A 23,195-nucleotide genomic window follows, 5' to 3' on the forward strand; every position below is an offset into this window, starting at 1 on the left:
CTTTCCCCCCCTTCTCCCTGACCCTCCTCCCCTCTGGTCACTGTCAGTCTGATCCTTGTTTACATGCCTCTGGTTCTGTGGTGCTCATTTGTTTTGTTCATTAGGTTCCTGTATTAGATGAGATCATAAGGTATTTGTCTTTTGCTTATTTCACTAAGCATAATACTCTCCAGTTCCATCCATGTTGTTACAAAAGGCAGAGGTTCCTTCTTTCTCTCTGCTGCATAGTATTCCATTATGTAAATGTACCACAGTTTTTTGATCCACTCATCTACAGATGGGCACTTAGGCTGTTTCTAGCAGTTGGCTATTGTAAATAGTGCTGCTATGAACATAGGAGTGCATTGGTTCTTTTGAATTGGTGTTTCAGGATTCTTCAGGTATAATCCTAGCAGTGGAATCGCAAGATCAAAAGACAGTTCTGTTTTTAGTTTTTTGAGGAAATTCCATACTGTTTTCCATAGTGGCTGCACCAGTCTGCATCCCCACCAACATTACATGGGTGCTCCCTTTTCTCCACATCCTCGCCAGCACTTGTTGTTTGTTGATTTGTTGATGATGGCCATTCTGACTGGTGTGAGGTGGTATCTCATTGTGGTTTTTCTTTGCATCTCTCTGATGGCTACTGATGTTGAGCATTCTTTCATATGCCTATGGCCCCTCTATATGTCCTCCTTGGAGAAGTGTTTGTTCAGGTCCTTTGTCCATTTTGAAATTAGATTGTCTCTCTTCTTGGTGTTGAGTTGTATAAGTTCTTTATATGTTTTGGAAATCAAACCTTGTCCGAGGTATCATTTGCAAATATGTTTTCCCGTATGGTTGGTTCCCTTTTCATCTTGCTGATGTTTTCTTTAGCAGAGCAGAAACTCTTTAGTTTGATGTAGTCCCATTGATTTATTCTTTCTTTTACTTCTCTTGCCCTAGGAGATATATTGGCAAAAATATTGCTACATGGGATATCTGAAATTTTCCTGCCTATGTTTTCCTCTAGGACTTTTATGGTGTCACATCTTACATTTAAGTCTTTTATCCATCTTGCATTTATTCTGATGTATGGTGTAAGTTGGTAGTCTAGTTTCATTTTTTTGCATGTCCCTGTCCAGTTCTCCCAACATAATTTGTTGAAGAGGCTATTTTCACTCCATTTCATGCTCCTTCTCCCTTTGTCAAATATTAGTTGACCATAGAGACCTGGGTTTATTTCTGGGCTCTCTATTCTGATCCATTGATCTAAGTGTCTGTACCAGACTGTTTTGATTACAGTGGCCTTGTAGTATAGTTTGATATCAGGTGTTGTGATTCCTCCTACTTTTTCTTTTTTCTTAAGATTGCTGAGGCTATTTGGGGTCATTTTTGGTTTCATATAAACTTTTGAAGTATTTGTTCTAGGTCTGTGAAATATGTCATTGGTATTTTAATAGGAATTATGTTGACTTTATAAATTGCTTTGGGTAGTATGGACATTTTAATGATGTTGATTCTTCCCATCCATGAACATGGTATATGCTTCCATTTATTTGTATCTTCCTTGATTTCTTTCTTCAGTGCTCTGTAGTTTTCCAAGTACAAGTCATTTACCTCCTTGGTTAAGTTTATTCCTAAGTACTTTATTTTTCCAGTTGCTATGGTAAATGGGATTTTTTCTAGTTTTTATCTCTGATATTTCATTGTTGGTGTACAGAAATGTCTTTGATTTCTGAATATTGACTTTGTACCCTGCCATTTTGCCAAATTCACTTATTAGGTCAAGTAGTTTTTTGGTGGAGACTATAGGGTTTTCTATGTACACTCTCATGTTGTCTGCAAATAATGACAGTTTTACTTCCTCCTTTCCAATTTGGATGCCTTTTATTTCTTTTTCTTGTCTGATCGCCACACAGCTTTTCTTAATGGCCTGCTCCCAGCCCATTGCCTGCGCAGACCTGACCTTGGACCGCAACTCAAGGGTGCCCTTTTTTCTGTACTCTTATGTCTCTGCCTGCACTTTATCATGCTTCCTGTCTTTTCTAATTGAAAAGTTCTTATTTATCACACAAATAATATATACTCACTGAAAACCCCCCGACTGTATCTGTTTGAGTGTATGCATACCCTTTGTGGAACACTTTTCTACACCGGTGCCCGTGCATGTACCACTTTGAGACGTGTAATCCTCTCTATGCAGTTGTAGAACTTCAGCTTTTTGTAGCCAGGCCATTCCTGTCAGTTTCCAATACCACCTTTTATTACCTGGCACCTTTTTGATGGAGAGCTTTAATACCTGTTGATTGACTACTGACATAAAGCTGCCTTTTTCCTGGAGAGCTCCAAGGCCCATGGGCTAGGTATGTGGAGGTCACTGTCTTCAGCTCCTGGGGGGCAGGGCCCATCTCCACGTGCTCTTGCTTTAACCTAGAACATTACTTCCTGCACCGTGTCTTTGTCTAACCGGTAAGGGGGCATTCTCCTGCGACGCATGTCATTTTCCATCTGCTTCAATATTGTCTTTCAGCTGTAGAGTTCTAAGGTGGGAAGGTGGAAATTTAGCAGGGATGTGTGGCCAAAAGTTGAGCGTTATGTCATTGTTGAGATGTGATAACTGTGGCCTCCCAAATGCACCCATACATACACACACACTGTGAGTAAATTCAAACTGGTCTTTCTGCAGTGGTTAGGAGGGGAGCCCAGTTGTAGGAGGAAGTGGCAGAGCTTTTGGTTAGCCCCCTCCGATGGCTGTCCTCCCAGGGATTTTAACCAAAAGATTGTTAACAGCATGGTAGTGACATCCTGCCCCAGAAACCTTGCTCCTGGGCACAAGGCAATGACTGTTCTTCAATTAAATGCTGAGCAAGGAGCAGAAGGTCTGCTATATGGAGGAGAGTGGTGTGGAAGTCAGCTGGGCTGACCCGCTACCCAGCACATACTGCCCAAGGGCAGGCTTTGGGCTATGGCGCACCTCAGCCTGGAGCACGGAGGAGTTCCCCTCGGAGTCCGCTTCTCCCCAGTTTACATGGCTGACTGATGAGCAGTGTGTGAGTGTGGGTCAGGTGTGGCTGCTGTGAGGGTCCAGAAAGGAAGCTGCTTCTCTCGGTGCTTGAGAAGTGAGCAGAAAGCTCTTTTGGGGTGTCCCGGTGCCCACTGATGCCCCTTGTGGGCAACACCTGCTCTCATTCATGCCAGAACCAGGAAGGGGTCTATGTTCTAGTGACCTTTTTGGCCATATTAACAAAGAAAATATTTGTAGCATGGTGGGCAAAAGAGTAACTCTTAAAAAGGTAGGTTCTGAAAACTTTTAATTGTTTGGTTAAAATTATTTTCAAGGAAACACTAAACCTTATGCTTTTATAATTTAAGATATCTTAAAACCTATATATTAATAGAATATGATTACTAATTATAAAAATATGCTTATAATATTTTTAGAATTTTTTTTAATACTTATAGCAATTCAGACCATGTATATATATTTTTAAATATTTATTTATTTTTTTTAGGAAGAGGGGGAAAGGAGGGAGAAAGAGGGGGAGAGAAACGTGAATGTGTGGTTGCCTCTTGTGTGCCCCCAACTGGGGACATGAACCACAATACAGGCATGTGCCTTGACTTGGAATTGAGCTGGTAACCCTTTGATTTGCAGGCTGACACTCAATCCACTGAGCCACACCAGCCAGGGAAGACCATACATATTCTTAACTCTTTCTTATCTACACAGGAATTCTCCATTTTATAATATAGTATTTGAAAACATTTTGTTATGGAATTCTTTTTAAAAAGGCTGTGTAGTGCATTTTACAGTTGAAACTATATTTCTAGTGACTAGATTCCCAGGCTGTGTTATAATTTTACCCATCTTGTAACTGAAATGTTAGTCCCCCTCCTCCCAATAAATAGATTGCATGTTGCAGTCTTTATCAGAAACATGTGTTAAGCATTCTAATTTCTATGGGTAGATTAAACAAAAAAATGAAATACTACTTTATTCTTGAGATTGACAGGTCTTACTGAGTCAACAGCTTGGGTGTATATATGTGGTGTGTGTATTTGCGTGTACGTATTTCTGGTGTGTGTGTGTGTGTGTGTGTGTGCATTCAGAACAGCCCCGGGGAGGTACTGTAGTGAATCCTATAAAATAGAAGGTCATCTGGGACCCAGGCTCCCTTTGGTGTATCTGCATGAGAGAAAACGCGTGGGAGGAACCCATACTCAGTTGTAGGAGGCCCCCCCAACATAACTGCAGCATTTTAGTAGTAACATACTGAGAGTATTTTAGTATAATATCCATGTATTAATATTATAATGGAATAGCATTACAGCATTGAAGGAAATCAAGTAGATCTCTCTATGGATAAGTCTCAAAACCAGTGTAAACAAAGTTGCAGAATTTGTTCAACATATATCATTTTCTAACTTTGAGAGGTCCACACAGACAGGACTTAGACTGTTCTTGGATTCATGCATGGAAAGTATGAAAAATGGACTGAATTCATCCGTTAAGCAGTAAGAGTTGCAGGCGGGGCCCTGTCTGGGGCTGTAAGCTCAACTCTACTGCTCAAGTCTCTCTAGCAAATATAACAAAATGATAATAATAGTTAATTCTAGGTGTACTGGAGTAAGACTGTTTGCAAAAACAATTCTTTACATTTGAAGAATTTCTTACTCAATAAAAACTCAAGGGAGAAACCCTAGTGGGAATGACAGGTGGTGTCAGGGAACAGATGGAAGAAAGGGGCCCCTGGCCCCAGTCCACTTCTGCCTCAAAGCTCTGCTGCTGCCCCCAAGTCCCCAGAGTGCTGCTTGTTTCCCCAACTGGAGTATAAAGTGGGAGCCCTAGATTGGGGCTCTGAGCATGTTTTATAGAAAGACAGTAGCCGTGGTTCTGGTTGGTTTGTGTTATCCCATGTAGCGGGCAGGTATTGTGGTTGGACCTGCAGGTCTAGCCATAGAGGATAACCACCTGATCCTGTCTGTGGATATGTTGACTTCCCCAGATTTGATGTACAAAATAAGCTTTACAATATGTCATAAGAACTGCCTGAACTGCTAATGTTGACAGGCTCTGTAAGCTCTGAGCTCAAAGAAGGTCCGTTTTCTTTCTTCAAATTCATTGAAAATTAGAGAATCACTTGCAAATTAAAAAATAAGTTCCTTTTTTATGAATCAGTTCAGTATTCCTGGAAACTTATTATTTACTAAGTATATTTGAATCTGAAAAGTAATATATTGTCTATAATTTAAATCTCAGTGTAAAATAGAATAACTTTATTTTTGTCTTTTGAAATATCTTTAACATACCTAAAATAATTTTCAGAATATTTGCTTCTGTTAAGATACACAGGTGGAGCAAAAGTAGGTTTACAGTTGTTTATATGGAAAATAATACAATACTTAATATATAATAATAAAAGAATAAACTCTGTTTCACATATTCACAACTGTAAACCGACTTTTTTTTTTTGAGAGAGAGAGAGAGGAGGAAACATCAATTTGTTTTTCCACTTAGTCATGCATCCATTAGTTCATTCTTGTATGTGCCCTGACTGGGGATCAAACGGGGGTAAGGGGGTTTGTCGACCTTAAAAAGCTATATACTTAACACGCGTGTGCGTGTGCGTGTACGTGTGGGGATCAAACCCACAACGTTGGCATATTGGTTTGATGCTCCAAACAACTGAGCTACTCCGCCAGGGCTATAAAACCACTTTTGCTGCACCCTGTAGATCTCTTTTTTTTAGAGGACAATAAAGAGTTCAAAGAAAATAAACTTTTTTACAGAAAATAATTGGTTAAATACTCATATTTAGTCACTTGAAGGATGAGTATTTGTCTTGGTCAATTTAGGTTATTAAAGAGAAATTGTGTTTGTATGTAGCAGCAAAATTCATTGGTTGTTGAAGAAGCCTGTTCTTTAAAATGCATGGATTGTAAAAGGTTCAAAAATGAAACCTTAGACCAGGTCATCGTGATGCTGAACTGGGTGGAAGTTAAGGAAAATTGCATCCTGATGTTAGCCCTGTTTGAGGCCCTGGCCGCGGAACCACCACTTCCAAACCCCAAGAGGGCAGACCTGGCTCCCAGCTCGCCCATGGCTGGTCTGCTTTAGGGAAACCAGGAGGGCTTAGAGAGGCATGACCAGACAGGGGTTTCTCCTTTTCTCATGTGGTAATCGCCCAGAAGTCAACATAGTGCTCACCTGAAGGTATTCTATCCTGTAATGTCAGAATTACAGTCATACCTCGGTACTTGTCAGCTTCAGAACTCTTCAAACCCTGTACTCATCGCATTTTGACAGTAAAAAAATGTTTTAGCACTTGCTTGGCACTTGTCACATTTGCTAGAACTTGAATGAGTTATGATACCGCCCCGCAAGAGAAAATGCTTCATCACTTGTTGCTTGAAAATTTGATTGGTACTCATCGGTTTCTGTACTTGTCACGAATTCTGGAACGAATTAACAAAGAGTACCGAGGCACCGCTGTGTAGCCTTTAACAGTTATTTCTAGGGCCTGTAGTCCCATCAGAACATTCTGTAGATGGATAGACAGGGCTTTGGGGCAGGTTGGTGATAACACCTGGCGGCACCTGAGCCCCCGACCCCAGACAGGGGCTAATTGTACAGGAGAGCACGCAGTCATGTCCATGCAGCCTCCTTAAATTCCGAATTAAGCTTGTGAGGGGTGTGTGTTATTGACCCATAGATCTAAAATGGTAAAAGTGAGGAAAGTAAGACCTTCTAGGTAGAAGCATCATTGTCCTGAAACCACTGTGAACCTTAATTCAGCAGAAAACTAACCTCTTGTTTTCTTGTGTTGCAGGCGTTGTGTCCTTAGTAGCTGTTCACCCCACAGTAAACACACTTGGGAAGCAGCTCTTGCCAAAAACATTCGGACAGTCCAATGTCAACATTGCACAGCAAGTGGTAAGGGGCCCTGGGGAGGTGGGCCTGTGGGTTGGGGACAGTGATGCTTAGGTTCTGGCCTGCAGTTTGAGTGTGAGGTTTACTTCCGCAGTGCCCTGTTGAATGCTTGCAGTGTTGGGACAGTCACCTTCCTCAGAGACTAGGAGCATTGTGGTTAGAGTGCAGGTGGTCTCCCAGTGCTTCTGTGTTCTGCCCCTTGTTGGACCTTCCCCTCCGTGCAGGTGGACAGTGGGACTCAGCCCAGGCCAGGCAGCTTCCCCTGTCCTGAATCTGCCCTGACAGGTTTCTGACGTGTGTCATGGAGAGCTCCAGTGGGGCAGCATGGAGTCGTATGGGGGCTGGCCACGCCTTGGCTTTGATGCTGCTTGGGGCCACATTACCTGCTGGGAGATGAGGGTGGTGTTCATGGGCCGGTCACGTGGGGTTAGGGTTCTGCAGGCTGTCAGGATGCTGCATGACAGGTGTGTCCTTGACCTTACCAGTTCTACAGGATGGGGCCAGAGGTGGGTCTGCACTCTCGGACCTTGTGGCTCCCCTCACCCCATGTTTAGCAGACCTCTTCCTGAGTTGTGGTTTTTTCCAGAGCGACAGTGTGCAGACCACATTTGTTCCATCATAGTTTTTCAATAAATATCTTTTTGATACAAGCTACATATTTCATTTTATGTTTTAATTTATACTTCATATTTTATAGGTACTGTGTATTATAGCAGAATTTAGCTTGGGACTACTTCATTAATTATAGGAACAGTTCTATTTTTCTTTGAAGCATAAATAGATGGGAGGAAAATTATGGGGAGATTTTTCTGTTGGTGCACCTTAACTTTGTCAGTCTGAAAGTTAACTCACTGATTTGAATCAAGCTATTTTGGGTGGAGCTAGTAATGGTAATTCATTCTTTGCAAAATCCTAGTACTGTGAATGAAAGCTTACACATTGCAAATGTCTTTTAAAACTTTACATATGAAAGGATTAGAAATTAGAGGATTGGCTGCTTCTGATATGAGAGATGGAGCTGCTTCTTATGTGAGTGAAAATCTCACCTGGGGCTTGTGAGGTCTTCCCACTTCCCCTAATCTGTGGCCTGGGTATTCAGCTCGCAGCAGGAGACATTGCTCACAGGGCAAAATTTCTGTGTAAAATAGTGAAAATAAAAAAGCAAAGAGCAAGCCCGCAGGTGTTGGTGGCCCCCACTCTTCCACGAGTGTGTGGGTGATGGCGAGTGGATGCAAGGAGCCCTCCTTGCTTACCTGTCCTGTCGTCTAGGAGGGCTGTTCTCACAGTGAACAGTTATTGAGCACTTGCTGTGTGCCTGGCTCTCTGGCTTTCTGTTCTCATTGCAGAACCACTGAACTAAGGAAGAGGCTCAGCTTAGGGAGAGGATGGTAGAGAGGGCACTTGGCTTAGGGCCCAGACCGAGTATCCATTGGGACGCTGACCCCGGAGTTAGGGAGCCCTCTGCTGAGCAGAGCTGCAGCACAGGGGTGAGTCTCACGGTGCCCACCCCGTGGGGCGTGCTGGCGTCCTAAATCTGCTGTCCTGAGACGGTAACCGGCCGGGCCCAAGGAAATGTGCTGGGTGAGTGCTGTGAGTGACTGGTCTCTGTGTTTCCCAAACTGGACCATGAGCCTCAGCAGGTGCGCATTCGCCATCGTTACCCAGCGCCCCGTAAATGGGAAACGTACGCATGCACCTAACAAAAACAAAAGTTTCACAAGGCAGTCCTCCCTTCTGGGAGGTTTTGTTCTCTCTTCTATCCTGTTTCATATTTCAGAAAATTTGCTGATTTGATTTCCTGGGTTTCAAATGAAGGTGATCTATAGTTTGGAAAACACTGTGAAGAAGCTCTTATCATTGGAAATATGAATTAAAAGAATGAAATTCAGTTGAGCTATTTTTCTTTCCATGGTTTGTGGATCATTAACTTTGACAGGTGACCTGGGCTTAGGGATAATTTACAAAGTGCCAGGTCAGCTGTCCTAGGGCCGTGGCAGGTAACACACTTATCCCACTAAGAAGGGGACCAGAGGGAGTGTCCAGCTTAAAATAGCTATGTGGAGGCCACAGCAAGTCCCTAAGGCCGTAGTTTGCCCAGTGCCCTCAGGTGAGACCGGCCTAGTGTTTGGTTGCCTGATGTTAACATGTTCGATGACCTGAGGTCACTGAGGCACTTTGCTGTGTAGTAACTGAGAAATAGTGTTTCTGAATAATTTCCTGGGTCAGTTTAATCAGTGTAGAGAGAGTCACACAGCAAGATCTTGGAAAATTGAAATTTTATGTTACTTTTTATAGAGCTACAATTGACATACAACATTATATTAATTTCAGGTGTACAACATAATGATGCGATATTTGTATACACTGTGAAGTGATCACTAGAATAAGTCTAGTTAACATCTGTCACCATACATGGTTAGAAAATTTATTCTTGTGATGAGAGCTCTTAAGATTTACTGTTAGCAACTTTCAAATATGCAATACATTATTATTAACTATAGTCACTGTGCTGTATATTACATCCCCGTGACTTCCTAATTTTATGGCTGGAAGTTTGTACCTTGTGACCCCCTTCACCCATTTTGCCCACCCTCTACCTCTGAGCTTGGGTGTTTTTTTGTTCTATTTTGTTTGTTTATTTATTCTTTTAGATTTCACATATAAGCGAGATCATACAGAATTTGCCAGAGAAGTTGGAATTTTATTTGCTGTGCAAGGCAGTGTCTTTGTGTCACACCCGATGTTAATATTTGAATATTAATCGATGGGGCCAAAGTTCTAAGTGCTTGTTGTCAAGAGACAAAGTATGGTTTCCCTTCCTTTGGTGAAGAGACGGATGTTAGATGCTCAGATAGCCAACGAGGGGCATGTCAGCCTTGCCACTCTAAGAGCTGTGCTGGTCCTGGGCTGTCCTGTGGGCAGTGAGTCCCCTTGCCTTTGCTCCCAGTGCTAACCTCCTCTTTCCTCTACCCTGTGCTGTTTGGGGTGCCTGGGTTTCCCCCCACGAAACCACCATTGGGATGGGCTTCCCGCACATGGACAAGCTGATGGGGGCACTGGAGTCTCACCCTGTGCTCCGTTTGTTCTGAGCGCTGTTTTCTGTTTGTTTACTGGCCTCATTTTAGCACCACTGAAGGACAGATTTTTATCCTCCTCTATATCATTAAAAGGGAAGCAAAAAGGGCAAGAGGAAAAACAGAAATGTGCTGAGTCCTTCACAGAATTCTGTACCTGGGACATGCGATCTACATGTCCCATAAGTAAACATGACTCACCGAGGCTCACATGCTCCCTGGACGTGCGCGCTGTTCTCTTGGGCTCATGTGTGTTGTCTGATGTTTCCTGCTGCTTTCGTTTAACTGGAGAAGATGCCTGAGGTTGATGAAGGGACATAAAAGACATGTTCAGAATAGGTGTGGCCATATTGTCCATAGTTCAAAGGGTCAGCTGTTGGGTTACTCACATTGTCATTGTTTTTTCTGATATTTGCAGTTAATAAAATTCAACAGTGGCTGTAGATAATGAGAAATGATAAAATGGCAGTGTCATATGTGGGAGATTTCTGATTGTGTTCTGAATTGTCTTTTTTGACTGTAGGTAATTGGTACGCCTCAGAGACCTGCAGCGCCAAACACTATCGTGGTAGGAAGCCCACACACCCCTAACACTCACTTTGTCTCACAGAACCAGCCTTCAGACCCCTCACCTTGGTCTGCCGGGTGAGCACATTGCCTAGAATTGTAACCCCCTAGCTCTCTGTGGTCATCGGGGCTGGTCGTCCTGCGAGTTGACTGAAAATGTCCAACGTGTGCCCATAAGAGAGGTGTCGCGGAGGCATGCTTTTCCTCGTAAAGGAGGTCAGGCTGTGGGGGCGTAGTTTCGGAGTGATGGCTACACTCTGAAGGGCAGGAGAGCTGCCCCCTGTAGTTCTGGGCGGTGATGGTTATACTGCGACGGGCGGGAGAGCTGCCCCCCTGTAGTTGGGATGATGGATACGCTGCACTGTAAGATGTGGTCAGCTCTTGGCGGAAGAAGAGGAGGGAGCTGGCTTTTTAGCACAGTGGCAACTTGGTCCATTGTCTGCACCGGAAAGTAGCTTTTAGGAAATAATGTACAAATGTGATGGCTCTCACAGCAGCTTCACCCACTGCACCTAAATGTAACTTCGCCATTTCATGGTGGTGTTCCCATTGGGTGGCCCCCACCACCGTTTCTTTGATCCTTCCTTCCACTAAAGTGAGCCGATTTGAAAATGATTTTACTTGAAGGTCAGCTGTGTGACTTTCTTTAAAAACTAACGAAAACAAAGCTGTAGAATCATGTCTGTATTGGTTCTCAAGCAAAAATCATCAGTCCCCAAATTTCATCCAGTTAGAAGCTCAGAACGACCCTTTCCTGGATGTGGTGACTTGAAAAGTTCAGGCATTTGGGTTCACCCCTATCTGAAGCACAGTCTGCTGTCAAGGTCTTCGCCTCACTTTGTCTGTTAGCCACTCATATTTATTTGCCCAAGAAAGTCCTAGGTTTGTAGTAAAACTTTCATAATTCCTGACGTCGGTCAGCATCTGTTTAAGAAGCAGTGTTCAGTGTATCGATACCCATCAGATACGTACTGGGTCCTATCCCTTTGGGTGTATGCCCAGTTTTTTTCTGGGAGTTGAAGATACTAATGTGAGTTCTGGCCTTTAAAGAAAGGGAACAGTGGACACCCATGGATGGTGCTGAGTGTACTCTACAGGTTCCCCTGTAGACTGTTTGCATGAGCTCCAGCACCCGCGGGACTCGGGGCCCTTGTGTCGTTTGGTAGCCCTCCTAGGTAAACGTATGTCTTAATTCAGGGCTGGCTCTCAGAGTGCTAAAGCGGTTACTTTTCCTTTGTATTTTTGAAGGAAACGCAACAGGAAAGGAGAGAAGAACGGTAAGGGCCTCAGGCACTTCTCCATGAAGGTCTGTGAGAAGGTGCAGAGGAAGGGAACCACGTCATATAACGAGGTGGCTGACGAGCTGGTTGCAGAGTTCAGTGCTGCTGATAATCACATCTTACCAAATGAATCCGTAAGTGTGTACGGCACGGGCCTGGGAGAGACCAGGAGTAGCGGAACACACCAGCACTGCACAGCCCACTCTGTTTTTATTTGAAACAGCATCAAACATACAGACAAGTTCCGAGAACAGTACAGAGGAATCTTCCCTGATCCTTTTGTGCATATGATGCCCATCATCCCTAAATATTTTTGTGCATGCACTCTGGCTCTGCCTGTTGGGCAACTTCCCTTACAGAACTGCCCTCTGGCCTGGCTCGGCTGCCTGATTAGCACCGGCCGGTTCATTGGGGATGTGTTAGGTGTGATGCCAGCAGCTGCTGCCATGGGTTTATACTGCATGAGGCAAGTTGACGGTGCACTTTCTTGAGTATGTTCAGGATCTAATGTTTAACATTGATCTGAGAGCCATCCTGGATTGTTTGGAAATCTCCCGCTTCATCTTCCCCAGGCTTATGACCAGAAGAACATAAGACGGCGAGTCTATGATGCCTTAAATGTGCTAATGGCCATGAACATCATCTCCAAGGAGAAGAAGGAAATTAAATGGATCGGTCTGCCCACCAACTCAGCTCAGGAATGTCAGAATTTAGAGGTACACTGCTAACCTTCTGTGTTCCATGTGTCCATGTAGAGTTGCCCCGGAACAGATGTTTCTGTTTGCAGCATGGGTGCCTGCTAGGGGTCTTGTGCTGTCTGTGCCTGGTCTGACCAGGTGGACAGGTTTGTCCTATATCCGAGTCTCTGATCAGGTCCGTCCTTTCCCACCTGATTCTGAGCTTGTGGGATTTTTAAACTAAATAGCCATATGCAGAAAATGAGAGAAGACAGGAGAAGTATATATAGATTTGGGATCAAAGGAAGACTGGCCTGTGTCTTGTCGCACATGCTATGGACTAGATTGGCCTGTTTCCCCACCATTAGATTCAGGGAAAACATTTTCTGCAAGAGCCTACTTAGATGACATTGTATTGATATGGGTTTTTAAACTTTGCTCTATTAAATAAATTGTGATGACTTCTTGTATTGATGGTTTCTTTTTGAAGGTAGAGAGACAAAGAAGAATTGAAAGAATAAAACAGAAACAGTCTCAACTTCAAGAACTTATTCTACAGGTAATGAATTACTTATATTTGGAGGCAAGGTAGTTTTAATATCTTCTAATTCTCTATTGAGTTTTTTTTCAATAGCAATATCTTGCAGTTCATTCTATTCCTACATGGTCAGCAAAATCTCTACTTTGAGATTTTGGATGCAACTATTATAAATATTCACTGGGCTCATTCTGTGCATATGTTATTGACATGAACTCTCGTGGACATGGGCCTTGTGGTCATAGAGAGAGAGTATATGAGCATGCCTGTGTGAGTGTGACCATGTCAGCATGTGCATCCCTTATCACAGTGTCTAAATGGCAGGAGGGATGTCCCTTTAGGCAGGAACATGTGAAAGTCCTCTGTGGTGTGTAAGAGTGTGCTGAGTACCAGACCCCAGACTCGGGTGCGAGACACAGAGTGAGCCTGAGCTGGGTCTTTGCAGTGCCTGGTCAGAGGTCGGCACGCATAGTCAGAGAACACGTGGCAGTGCACCCATTCCCTGTCCTCTCGGACACATGTGGATACTGAGCTATGTTGCCATCCCCTGGGCCTGCAGAGATATCCCTGGGCATCAGCCTCACCCCGGTAGGGATCTGGGGCTGAATGTTCTGGGAAAGAAGTAAATACCCAAACGCATGTGTAAGGATCTTGGTGGAGGGGGACTGGCTGGTCCCTGGACAGAGGAGCACCATGCTGGGGTCACCGCATGGGGTTTGGGGGCCAGCTGCCAGCAGAAATGGTGGTTGGTCAGGAAAGGGAAGGTTGGCTTAGCAGCAAATTATTGAGATGTTTGTGGACCCCAAGGGCAGCAAGGCCATGGGCCCTGTGGTCAGGTTGGAGGCTATTGGGGAGCCCTGGGAACATGTATCCAAAAACCAGACTGTCGGGGGTGTTAGAAGCTGTGACAGCAAGTGGAACCCTTGGGAGGAAGTGTAGGGGTCTGAGGACAGGCCTAGCTGCTGAGGTTAGGAGATCTCAAAACATGGGAAGAAGCCAGGAGGGGTCACTGTGGGGCTTGGGACATCTGCCCCAGCATCCACTGGAGCTTGGGGACCAATGCAAAGGTTGTGTGTCTTGCCCAAGCCAGGTATGCTCAGCATGGGGGTGCCTTACCCTAGGTTCGGTTACTCTATTGCCCTTAAAAAAGGCGTCTAGGACCTTCTCCGTGGGTGACCAGCTGAGGGGGTGCTTTGGCAGGGAGCGAAGTGGTCACAGAGCCAAGGTGGGCAGAGGGGACTTGGGAAATGGAAGGGCAAGTAAATGGTCCCTTGCTGGGAGGGGAGGTTGCTTTGGCCTGTGGCCCCTCCCGACTTCCAAGTTCTTATGCTCAGTTCCCTGCTTTAGAGTAAATTGTTCCCTTTTTCTGCATTTATAGCACGTGGTGACTACTTAAAAAAAACAAACAAACACAAGTTGCTGCCACTCTCCCACTAAGCCTTGAGCTCCTGGGTCCCAGCACTAGGCAGCTTGGCAGAAGGCTGGCTGGTGAGGAAGGGAATCCTCTGCCTTTACATTAGTAGCAAGAAAATCATTTCAAAGGTAAATGTCATTTCAGGGCCCAAGGCCCTGGCTTTCAGGTGTTAGGCCTGAGGACCCATATCCCCAGAGGAGACACCGTTTACCAGCAGGGCCATCAAACATTTCTGCTTTCCCGGGAAGCTACAGGTCCACAACTCAACGTCTGTCTTCTAAGGCCATGAGGCATGGATGGGACAGGTGTGGGCACTCACCCGTAACCTTAAGCATCGATGAGTTTCCCTTCATTCTTCTCTGCAGGGATGTTTCTGTCTAAATGGCTTGAGTGCCCACATATCTGCAGTCTCAGTTCTCTGCAGGTTTTTCAGGATGTGTTCCCTTGGCTGACGGCTCACTGGGGCCTTCAGCCCCTCAGCTGTTTTCTCTGCTCTCCAAGAGAGGGCCCACACCCTCTTGCTGTCTTGCGGGGTTAGAAGAAGGTGTTAGGTTTGGCGGCAACTGGTATGAATGGTGTGCTGATTGCTCATCTTTTTTAGCAAATTGCCTTCAAGAATCTGGTGCAGAGAAACCGCCAGGCAGAGGAGCAGGCCAACCGGCCACCCCCGCCCAACTCTGTCATCCACCTGCCTTTCATCATCGTGAACACCAGCAAGAAGACCGTCATCGACTGCAGCATTTCTAATGATAAGTAGGTAGCAGGCATTGGCCCCTTGGCCTCAGCTATGACTCAAGTCAGGAATGAAGAATGCCATAGTGCTATTAATGGCTGGTTAACTTACATAAGTATCTGTAGTTATTAATACAATCTCTTGGCATAATTAATTTAGAAATTTACCTCTCCTTTTCCTAATTTTATGCATCTCTCTTTTAAAAGGAAAATAAATTACACTGTTAGGATTGTTGTTAGGATAGTTGTTTCAACATAGTGCAGCTAGTTTATGGGGTTCAGGCTACCTGTGGGGCAGGTGGACCAGCCTGTGTGCCAGGGAGGTGCCCACAGAGTGTAGACTCTGATTAGCGATGCTGCCCATGTCTCTTGGGTCATTGTTCCTGAGTTGATGAATTCTGCAGATACCAGAGATGAGCGGGCACCGGAGGAAGGGCCTGGACTCCTGAACCAAGCACACTGTCTCCGTCTTGAAGACAGCACTTTTCTAACAGGGACTTTCTCCTCCAGATTCGAATATCTGTTCAATTTTGACAACACGTTTGAAATCCATGATGACATAGAAGTGCTCAAGCGCATGGGTATGGCCTACGGGCTGGAATCCGGAAGCTGCTCTGCTGAAGACCTGAAAATGGCAAGGAGTTTGGTGCCAAAAGCACTGGAACCCTATGTGACAGGTCAGTCAGCCCTGGTGACTCTGGTGGCTGAGTGGCTAGAGTGAGGACAGTTCCCCTACCCCCAGGCATCTGGCCCTCTTCTGCTGAGGTTGGCTCAAGTGTGCAGCACCAAGAGCAAGGTCCAGCGGGGAGTGAGGTGGTTTGGGGACCACAGGGTTCTGTAGGCAGGATGTCCATCTGGCGGGGCCCTCACCCACTGGGATGTGTGGTCAGTGGAGCTCATAAGTGGCATTTTGTGGGTTTGCCCATGCACCTTAGATGATAAGGGTGTTAAATCATGATTTCACCTTCCAGGTAGAGCCCCCAAAAAGAAGAGATGGAAATTCTTTGAGGGGTCTAATAGGTGTGGACATTTCCCCTGAGATAGTTGATTGGTCACTGCAGTAAAGTTAACCAAGAATATTGATGTTCTGTGCCAGTTACTGACAGCCAGAGCATGGAAGCATTTGCTTGGTGAGCTCTTGCTCAGGTTCTCTGTCTTTCGTTCTGGTGACTTCTTTGCTAGGAAAGATCCTGCCCACAGATGGAAAGGGGCTCTGTGGGGAGAAAAAGCTGCCATCGCTGCCCCACGTTGTGGTGTGGATTTGTTCCCCACTAGCCGTAGCGTTGGATTGGACCCAGGGCTGCCGAGCTGTCCGGAACAAGCGGGCGTCTGACCTTAGATCGTCCAGTGAAACTGGCTCCTTCCTGCCCTCCAGACTGCAGCAGCCGGCCTGCCGGGACACCCGCGCCGACGCATCACTGAAGTCCTCCGCCTTTCACCCTGTTCTTGGTGCAGACTGCTGCGTCCAGGACGGAGCAGACATTGGTCTTTCCTCCCTCTCCGTTCCTGCTTTCTGCTTTCCGACGGCATTAAGTTTCAGTGGCCCAGCTTTGTTGTCATTGGTGACTACATGTAAATTAAGGACTCTGTGCCTTCCTACCAAGGACTGGCCCTGTGGCCATGCGCTGGATGAGCAGGCTGCTTTTTGGCAGGTGGCCTGGTGCAGATCAGAGGTGTCCAGGCCCCTGGCCCTCTTGCTTCTGCACGAGTGCTTCTGTGTCTTGTGGTCTCTGCTCCGTGACATTTGCTTTATCTTCTTTCTCTTTTCAGAAATGGCTCAGGGATCACTCAGCAGTGTATTCATCACCTCATCGGTTTCGACCTCTAATGGCACAAGGCTTTCTGCCAGGTGACTGCAGTTCTGGGCTGGGGTGGGTGGGCAGGGGGCCACCTTGTCACGTGGCAACAGGAAGCCCCCCCAGCTTTCATATAAACGACTTGGATTCCACTGTTCAGACAGTGGGACCCCCTCTCTCCCTGACCTGAGGACATTTCACACACCCAGAGTTTGTCGCGTGTATAGAAAGGAGCTTTCTTATTGGTTTCTTCACCCTAGAAATTGAAAGGAATAAATGGGCTTTATTTTTTAAAGTCACATGCAGTGAAAAATGGGGCCAACACCCTGCCCCCAAACCCCACTGCTGACAGCCTGACAGTATTTCTCAATCTTTTTTTTTGTTTGTTTCTTTTAACACACTTGAGGTTAAAATTACATATATAATTTTGTTCCCTGCTTTTTTCTCTTTACTTGTCATTGTATGTATTTTTTCTGTTACTGAAGCTTTATTGTTTAGATCATTGGGTATTAGACCTTTGACTAGTGATCCCACAGAGAATTACGTCATCCCTAAGTCCTTCTCTTAGTTTTTAAAGATAAATAGAAGATAATTTCAGCATGAAGTATTGACAGAACAATGGTTTTATTAACTTTTTATATCATGTTATACTTATGACTTTATTAATCCTAAGTATTAATAAATGTTTAATTTCTTAAAATATGATGAATTAGCAGCCTGGAGGTCCAACAAAATGGAGTCGATCTAATAACTGACATTGTGCACACACCTCTGATGCAGTGTTCTGTGGCCATTGAACAGGGTGCTCTGGGTTTCTGTGTGACGCAGACGAGGCCATAGTGTGGCCCTGAGGAAGCCGTGCTTGGGCAGTGTAGGTGTGGTAGCCTGGAGTCAGCTGTGGGGGAGGACCCAGGCTCTGCAGCCTGGCGGCTCCCGGCAGATAGGCCTGGTGATGGGTTAGTCATTGATCTGCTGCTGCTGCAGGGCTTTGTGAAGCAGTCACGTCCTTGTAGGGTGTCTGGCACGAGGTCAGGTCTTGACAGAGGTCAGCTCAATTTTTACTTCTAACCCTCCTGCTCTGTGTGTTTGTAGAGGTCAGTCTATAAAATACCAAACATCAGTTATTCCAAGAGGTGGAATTTGGGTATTTTCTAAATTTCACCTTAGTGACATTTCATCTTATTGATTACATTTTCAGAGACTCGTGTCAGGTTTTATAATGAGGGACGCAAAGCCATTACCATTTCAGAAGAAAAGCCAACGTTAATGGTGGCACGGGGTGGTATTTTATGAAGGCATGATAATTACTGAACGACCTTCTGTTGTTGGACATTTAGGTGATTCCCAGTTGTAAGGAGAGCTGCAGTGAGCATCCTGACTTGTTCCGTTAGGCTGGATTCTCCAGACGTGGAATTACTTTGTCAAAGAATACAATATTTAATAGTTTTTATTGAACAGGGTTAATAAATACCAGTAAAAGGTATTAAAATAATATGCATATGGTTTTATGTTCATAAAAATATTTCTTAATGTTGGAATATATTGCAGCTCTGGCTTGGGGTAGGTTTCTGTGCTGCTGTAAACTTTTTAGGTCCTTGATCCGTATTGTTAAAGTAGAACAATACTTGTTACCCAATCATTTTGTGCGCCCTAAACGCCCTCTTTTTCAAGTGTTCAGTGATCACATCTCCAATGTAGTTCTGACCCTCTCACTTCTGTTACCTTTAAATGGATTTACTGTGTGACACTTCTCTTGGGATGACTCCAAGCCTCCATGTAGTTACAGGAGGTATTCTCAGAGTCCAGAAGCTGGATGCTCTCTATCGAATTTTAAATTCTAGGTTGGCATCCCTTCCATACTTGATGTTTCTTAAAGAAACTACATTTTCTTGCTGTTCAACTCAAATCTTAAGAAATTGAAATTACATTTGATCATAACTCGAGCAAGTTATAACTCACAGTGGAAAGGCGCACTTGTCCCTCCTCCATGTGGTTGCATAGGCCATCACCTATTGGTGCCCTGGGACGATAATTTACTCTTTGTGTCTGATTCACTTTGTGCTGGGATTCTGGGTGGTGGCTGAACCCAGGGGTCTCACCAGGATCCCAGCTCTTAAAACCTCTCACTGTTTTAGGCCAGGGTCTTGCCTGTGGCACTATCCGCATTTTGGGCCAGACAACTCTGTCATGGGCACTGTCCTCTGCCTTGTGGGCTATTTGGTAGCACCTTCGGCTTCTGATGCCAGTACCCACCCCCTTAGTTGTGACAACCAAAGATTTTCACATGTTCCTGGTTGGGATTCCTGGGAGCATAATGCAGACATCCACCCAAGGACTGGTGTTTAGTGCTGTGCAGCCCAGCCCTGCAGCTCTACCCTGCTCCTTTGGGCCTGTGGGCCCTGCCCAAGGTCATCCCACTGATTTTTAGCAAATGCTGTTTCACGGAACTGTAGAAGGCGGTAGGGTCCATGGAACTTTCCTAGAAATATAGGTTCCAGAGAGAGCATCTGTGAGAGAGTCACCTGTCACAGCTCAGCTTCCTGGGCACTCTGCAGACCCCAGAGGAACTGAGGGAGGACCTAAGGACATTATTTACATATGTATTCATGCACACATGCTGTATATGCATAAATACATGCACACACCATTGCACAGGTACATACAGCACAATAACATGCACACCACATGGACATGTACGCACATGTGCACACATATACACACACCTGTACCCATACACAATTTGTTGTGTGCCCTCCCACACCCTGCTGTCCAGGGAGCATTGCTTTGAAGGGTCCCATGTAATTCTTGGGCTCCTTTTTCCTAATCATTTCTGCCTCCTTCCTCAAGATCAAGAAATTCATAAGTTAAAAGGACTAGAAAGAAGGATGTAATGGTTTTCCAGTTTGTGCACTTTGGGACTTTGTTTCTGATGTAGTAATAAATGGGAGGAAAGACTAAATATTGTAGCCTTGATAGTTTTTCCCTCGTTTTACTTGTCATGTTCAAGAGGACAAAGCTGGAAGAGGACATGAAAAGGGTGAAACTAATAGCAGTGTTGGGACTCTGTATCGTAGATGTGCGAAACTTTCCATTTTGTTTGTATCATTGAAGCTACCCGTGGCTCCCTGAAACGCTGGCCTGTCTGGCGTGGCTGTAGAGTTGCACCACTGACCCCCTCGTGTCACTTCCTACCCTTGCAGTGACTTGACCAACGGTGCGGACGGGATGCTGGCCACAAGCTCCAGTGGGTCACAGTACAGCGGGTCCAGGGTGGAGACTCCCGTGTCCTACGTTGGGGAGGATGATGATGAAGATGAGGAGTACGATGACGAAGACTGATGTTTCCATTCACGGGCACTGCTCCCCCTCAAGTTCAGCTTCAGGAAAACATATTTAGGGAAGAGAAACTTTTTTAATGTGGGCTTTTCTGTTTCTTTTTGTTCTCTTCCCAAGAAGATATTGGTAAGCTAATGAATTTGACATGCACCTCTGATAAGCAAGCAAGGGTTGTTTTCCGTAGGGTCTTTGAAGATGGCCTGCGGTGTGTGTTGATTCCAGAGTGCTGACGCAGGGCTTTGATTTACTTTTTAGGATTGTGTGTTTTTATTTGTTTTTTTTTTTCACATTTAAAGTTCCTTTTGCCCCTTAACACTTTTTGATGAGTTTGCTGAAGAAGTTGTACTCCATCTACATCAACGAAAATATCCTGTGGAGACCACCCCGAATGCCATTTATTTGCAGTGTGCTGTGAATGGCGCCACCTGCTGGCGGAATGGGAGGCTCCAGGACCAGTGTGATTTGTTCAATTATGTGGCGTCCACAGAACCGAGCAAATGGCAAAGCTCTGCTTTTCAACATTAAGCACCATAAATCTCATGAATTTATTTTCCCTTAAATTATGTTGACTGTGTGATTCCATAAAGTTCATACTTTTTCTCTCTTCCTTTTTTTTTTGGTCTATGTTGCAGCATATTCCAAAGTTCTTTTTTTGTGTTTGTTTTTGTTTTGTTTAGTAAGTTTACTGCCATGCTGATGCAGCTATGAAAACTGTCTGGAAGGCTTGGAATGGTATATTGCTTATGGTAAAATTTGCCTGATTTCTTACAGGCAGCATTTGGAAACATTTTATTATATAGTTGTTTACATACTTATAAGTCTATCATTTAAAGAAATGTACTGAAACAAATGTTGTATTTGTTTCGTAAGCATCTTCCTGTAATCTATTATAAAGTTGAAATTAAATATAGAGAATGTTTTAACAGTTTTTTAACTCAAAATTTGTCAATCATTTTTAATAGTTCTTTTTTTATAAAAAGAAAAAGGAATTTCAGGACAGGCAGTAGCTTCTTTTAAAATTTATTCACAAAGAACCATTAACTGCACAGTTGCTGTTAGCTGCCTGTTCTACAACAATAGTCTTTTTATTGAAACACAAATAAACTTTTCTGTAATATTTTATGGAATAATGAAAGAAACTTTAATTGTTCGACTTGTTTAACTTGGCACTGTTAGTTTTTATTAATAAAACGTGCATGGGCATTTTAAACAAGCTCTAGTGTTTCTCTATTTCGGGATTACTGTCTAGAAGTTATTTTATCCTATTAGTCTTGCTTTGCGCTGGAGTGAGAAGAGGTAGGTAGCCAGGCCCAGGAGTGGTGGGTTGGGACCCAACCTTGTCCAGCAGCTTCCCAAGGGACATCAGGGGCCAAAGGAAGATGTCACAGTGGACACAGACCAAAGTGATGCCTTCTTTCCTGTGGCCAGTGGTGGGGAGAGAGTTTGTTTCTTGCCTTTCTCCTGAATCCTCAAAGTTGATACTGATTTTTTGGCTTTAACTTTCAGAAAACAAAGATCATACAGTGAGAAAGGAGACCTGACCTCTGACCTCCAACGTTATTTATCATGACATATCTGAGGTGACCTGACCTCTGACATATGACATGACATTTTTGAGGTGGCTCCAAAAGTTTTTACTGATAGTATCAGCAATGAAGAACACTTGCTAGTGTCTTATGTAGTAGAGGTGCATAATAAATACAGGTTTTAATTGGCCTTGTAGTATTTACAGGGTGTTTTTTTTTTTTTAATCCTCACACAAGGATATGCTTAGAGAGGAAGAGGGAGTGGGGCGGAGAGAGAGAGAGAGAGAGAGGTGAGAGGTGAGAGAAACATCGATCGGTTGCCTCCCTTCCGTACCCATGCTGGGGATTGAGCCCACAACCTGGACTTGTGCCCTGACTGGGGATGAAATGCGAAACCTTTTTATTTTTAAAGTATTTATTTTTAGAGAGAGGGGAAGGATGGGAGAAAGAGGGAGGGAAACATTTCTGTGAGAGAGAAACATCAATTGGCTGCCTCTCACATGCACCCTGACCAGGGACAACCTATAACCCAGGCATGCGCCCTGACCGGGAATTGTACAGGTGACTTTTCTCTTTGCAGGACGACGCCCAACCCACTGAGCCACCTGGCCAAGGCTTTGCAGGGTTTTCATTCCTCAAACAGTGTTTATAACTGGGTTTCAGGTGGGCAGGTTTTCCTGTCCAGCAGCTGTGTGGGGCTTTCTGGGTCGCTCTGCTGGTGGGGACATTGCGTCTGGTACTCAAGTGGGAGGAGGGCACCAGGCCTTGAGCTGTGGTTTTTGGATGAAAAGTGGGTGATACTTGGTGAGAGTTTATTCAACAGAATGTTTCAGACTCCACATGAGTTCCTGGGTGTTGGAGGAGGGACTTGTGCTCAGTGAAAGGAAGATTAACAACTGTTTGTAATCACCTCTAGTTTATAAATTTTATCACATTGGTGACACCCTTGTGTCTTACCTGCTTATGTCCTGGAACTGCACCTGCTCTTTCTTAGGTGACAGCCCCACTCCAACATTGTTTGTAATTTCCCAGACTTGCTCTGGAAACTTTAAAAAGGAGATTTTTAAAGAGCTGTTTGGGGTTTTTTTGTTGATTTCCTCCTGCCACCGCCCCCACCCCCACCTTTCAGGAAAGGCATGACTGTTTGATGTAGAATAAGAGTGGCTTTAATGTGTTTATTTTTACAATTTAGGAATTGCATTTTTTAAAGGAAGCATTCAAAGTGTACATTATCATAAGTCATGTGCCATACCAGTGCATTAATAGTATTTATATTAACATGGGTAGTGGTTCAGTGACGTATAGAAAATAAGTTAAAAGTGATGTCTGTATAGAAAGAGATTAATCATTTTAGGGTCTTTTG

General features: G+C 44.5%; 1 protein-coding gene across 1 annotated transcript in view; it reads left to right on the plus strand.

Moving 5' to 3' along the window:
• The window catches only part of TFDP1 (transcription factor Dp-1), a 42,288-nt gene extending 21,921 nt beyond the window's left edge, over nt 1-20,367 (plus strand). Inside the window, exons 4-12 of the mRNA XM_090258006.1 lie at nt 6,792-6,895; nt 10,490-10,611; nt 11,782-11,947; nt 12,386-12,529; nt 12,981-13,049; nt 15,044-15,195; nt 15,685-15,851; nt 16,945-17,023; nt 20,171-20,367. Coding sequence (XP_090114132.1) covers nt 6,792-6,895; nt 10,490-10,611; nt 11,782-11,947; nt 12,386-12,529; nt 12,981-13,049; nt 15,044-15,195; nt 15,685-15,851; nt 16,945-17,023; nt 20,171-20,309 — 1,142 coding nt within the window. The 3' untranslated portion in view covers nt 20,310-20,367. The remainder of the gene's footprint in view (nt 1-6,791; nt 6,896-10,489; nt 10,612-11,781; nt 11,948-12,385; nt 12,530-12,980; nt 13,050-15,043; nt 15,196-15,684; nt 15,852-16,944; nt 17,024-20,170) is intronic.
• Nucleotides 20,368-23,195: the final 2,828 nt, after the last annotated feature.

This window comes from Furipterus horrens, unplaced genomic scaffold, assembly GCF_987537825.1.
Source record: "Furipterus horrens unplaced genomic scaffold, mFurHor1.1.pri manual_scaffold_12, whole genome shotgun sequence".
NCBI lineage: Eukaryota > Metazoa > Chordata > Mammalia > Chiroptera > Furipteridae > Furipterus > Furipterus horrens.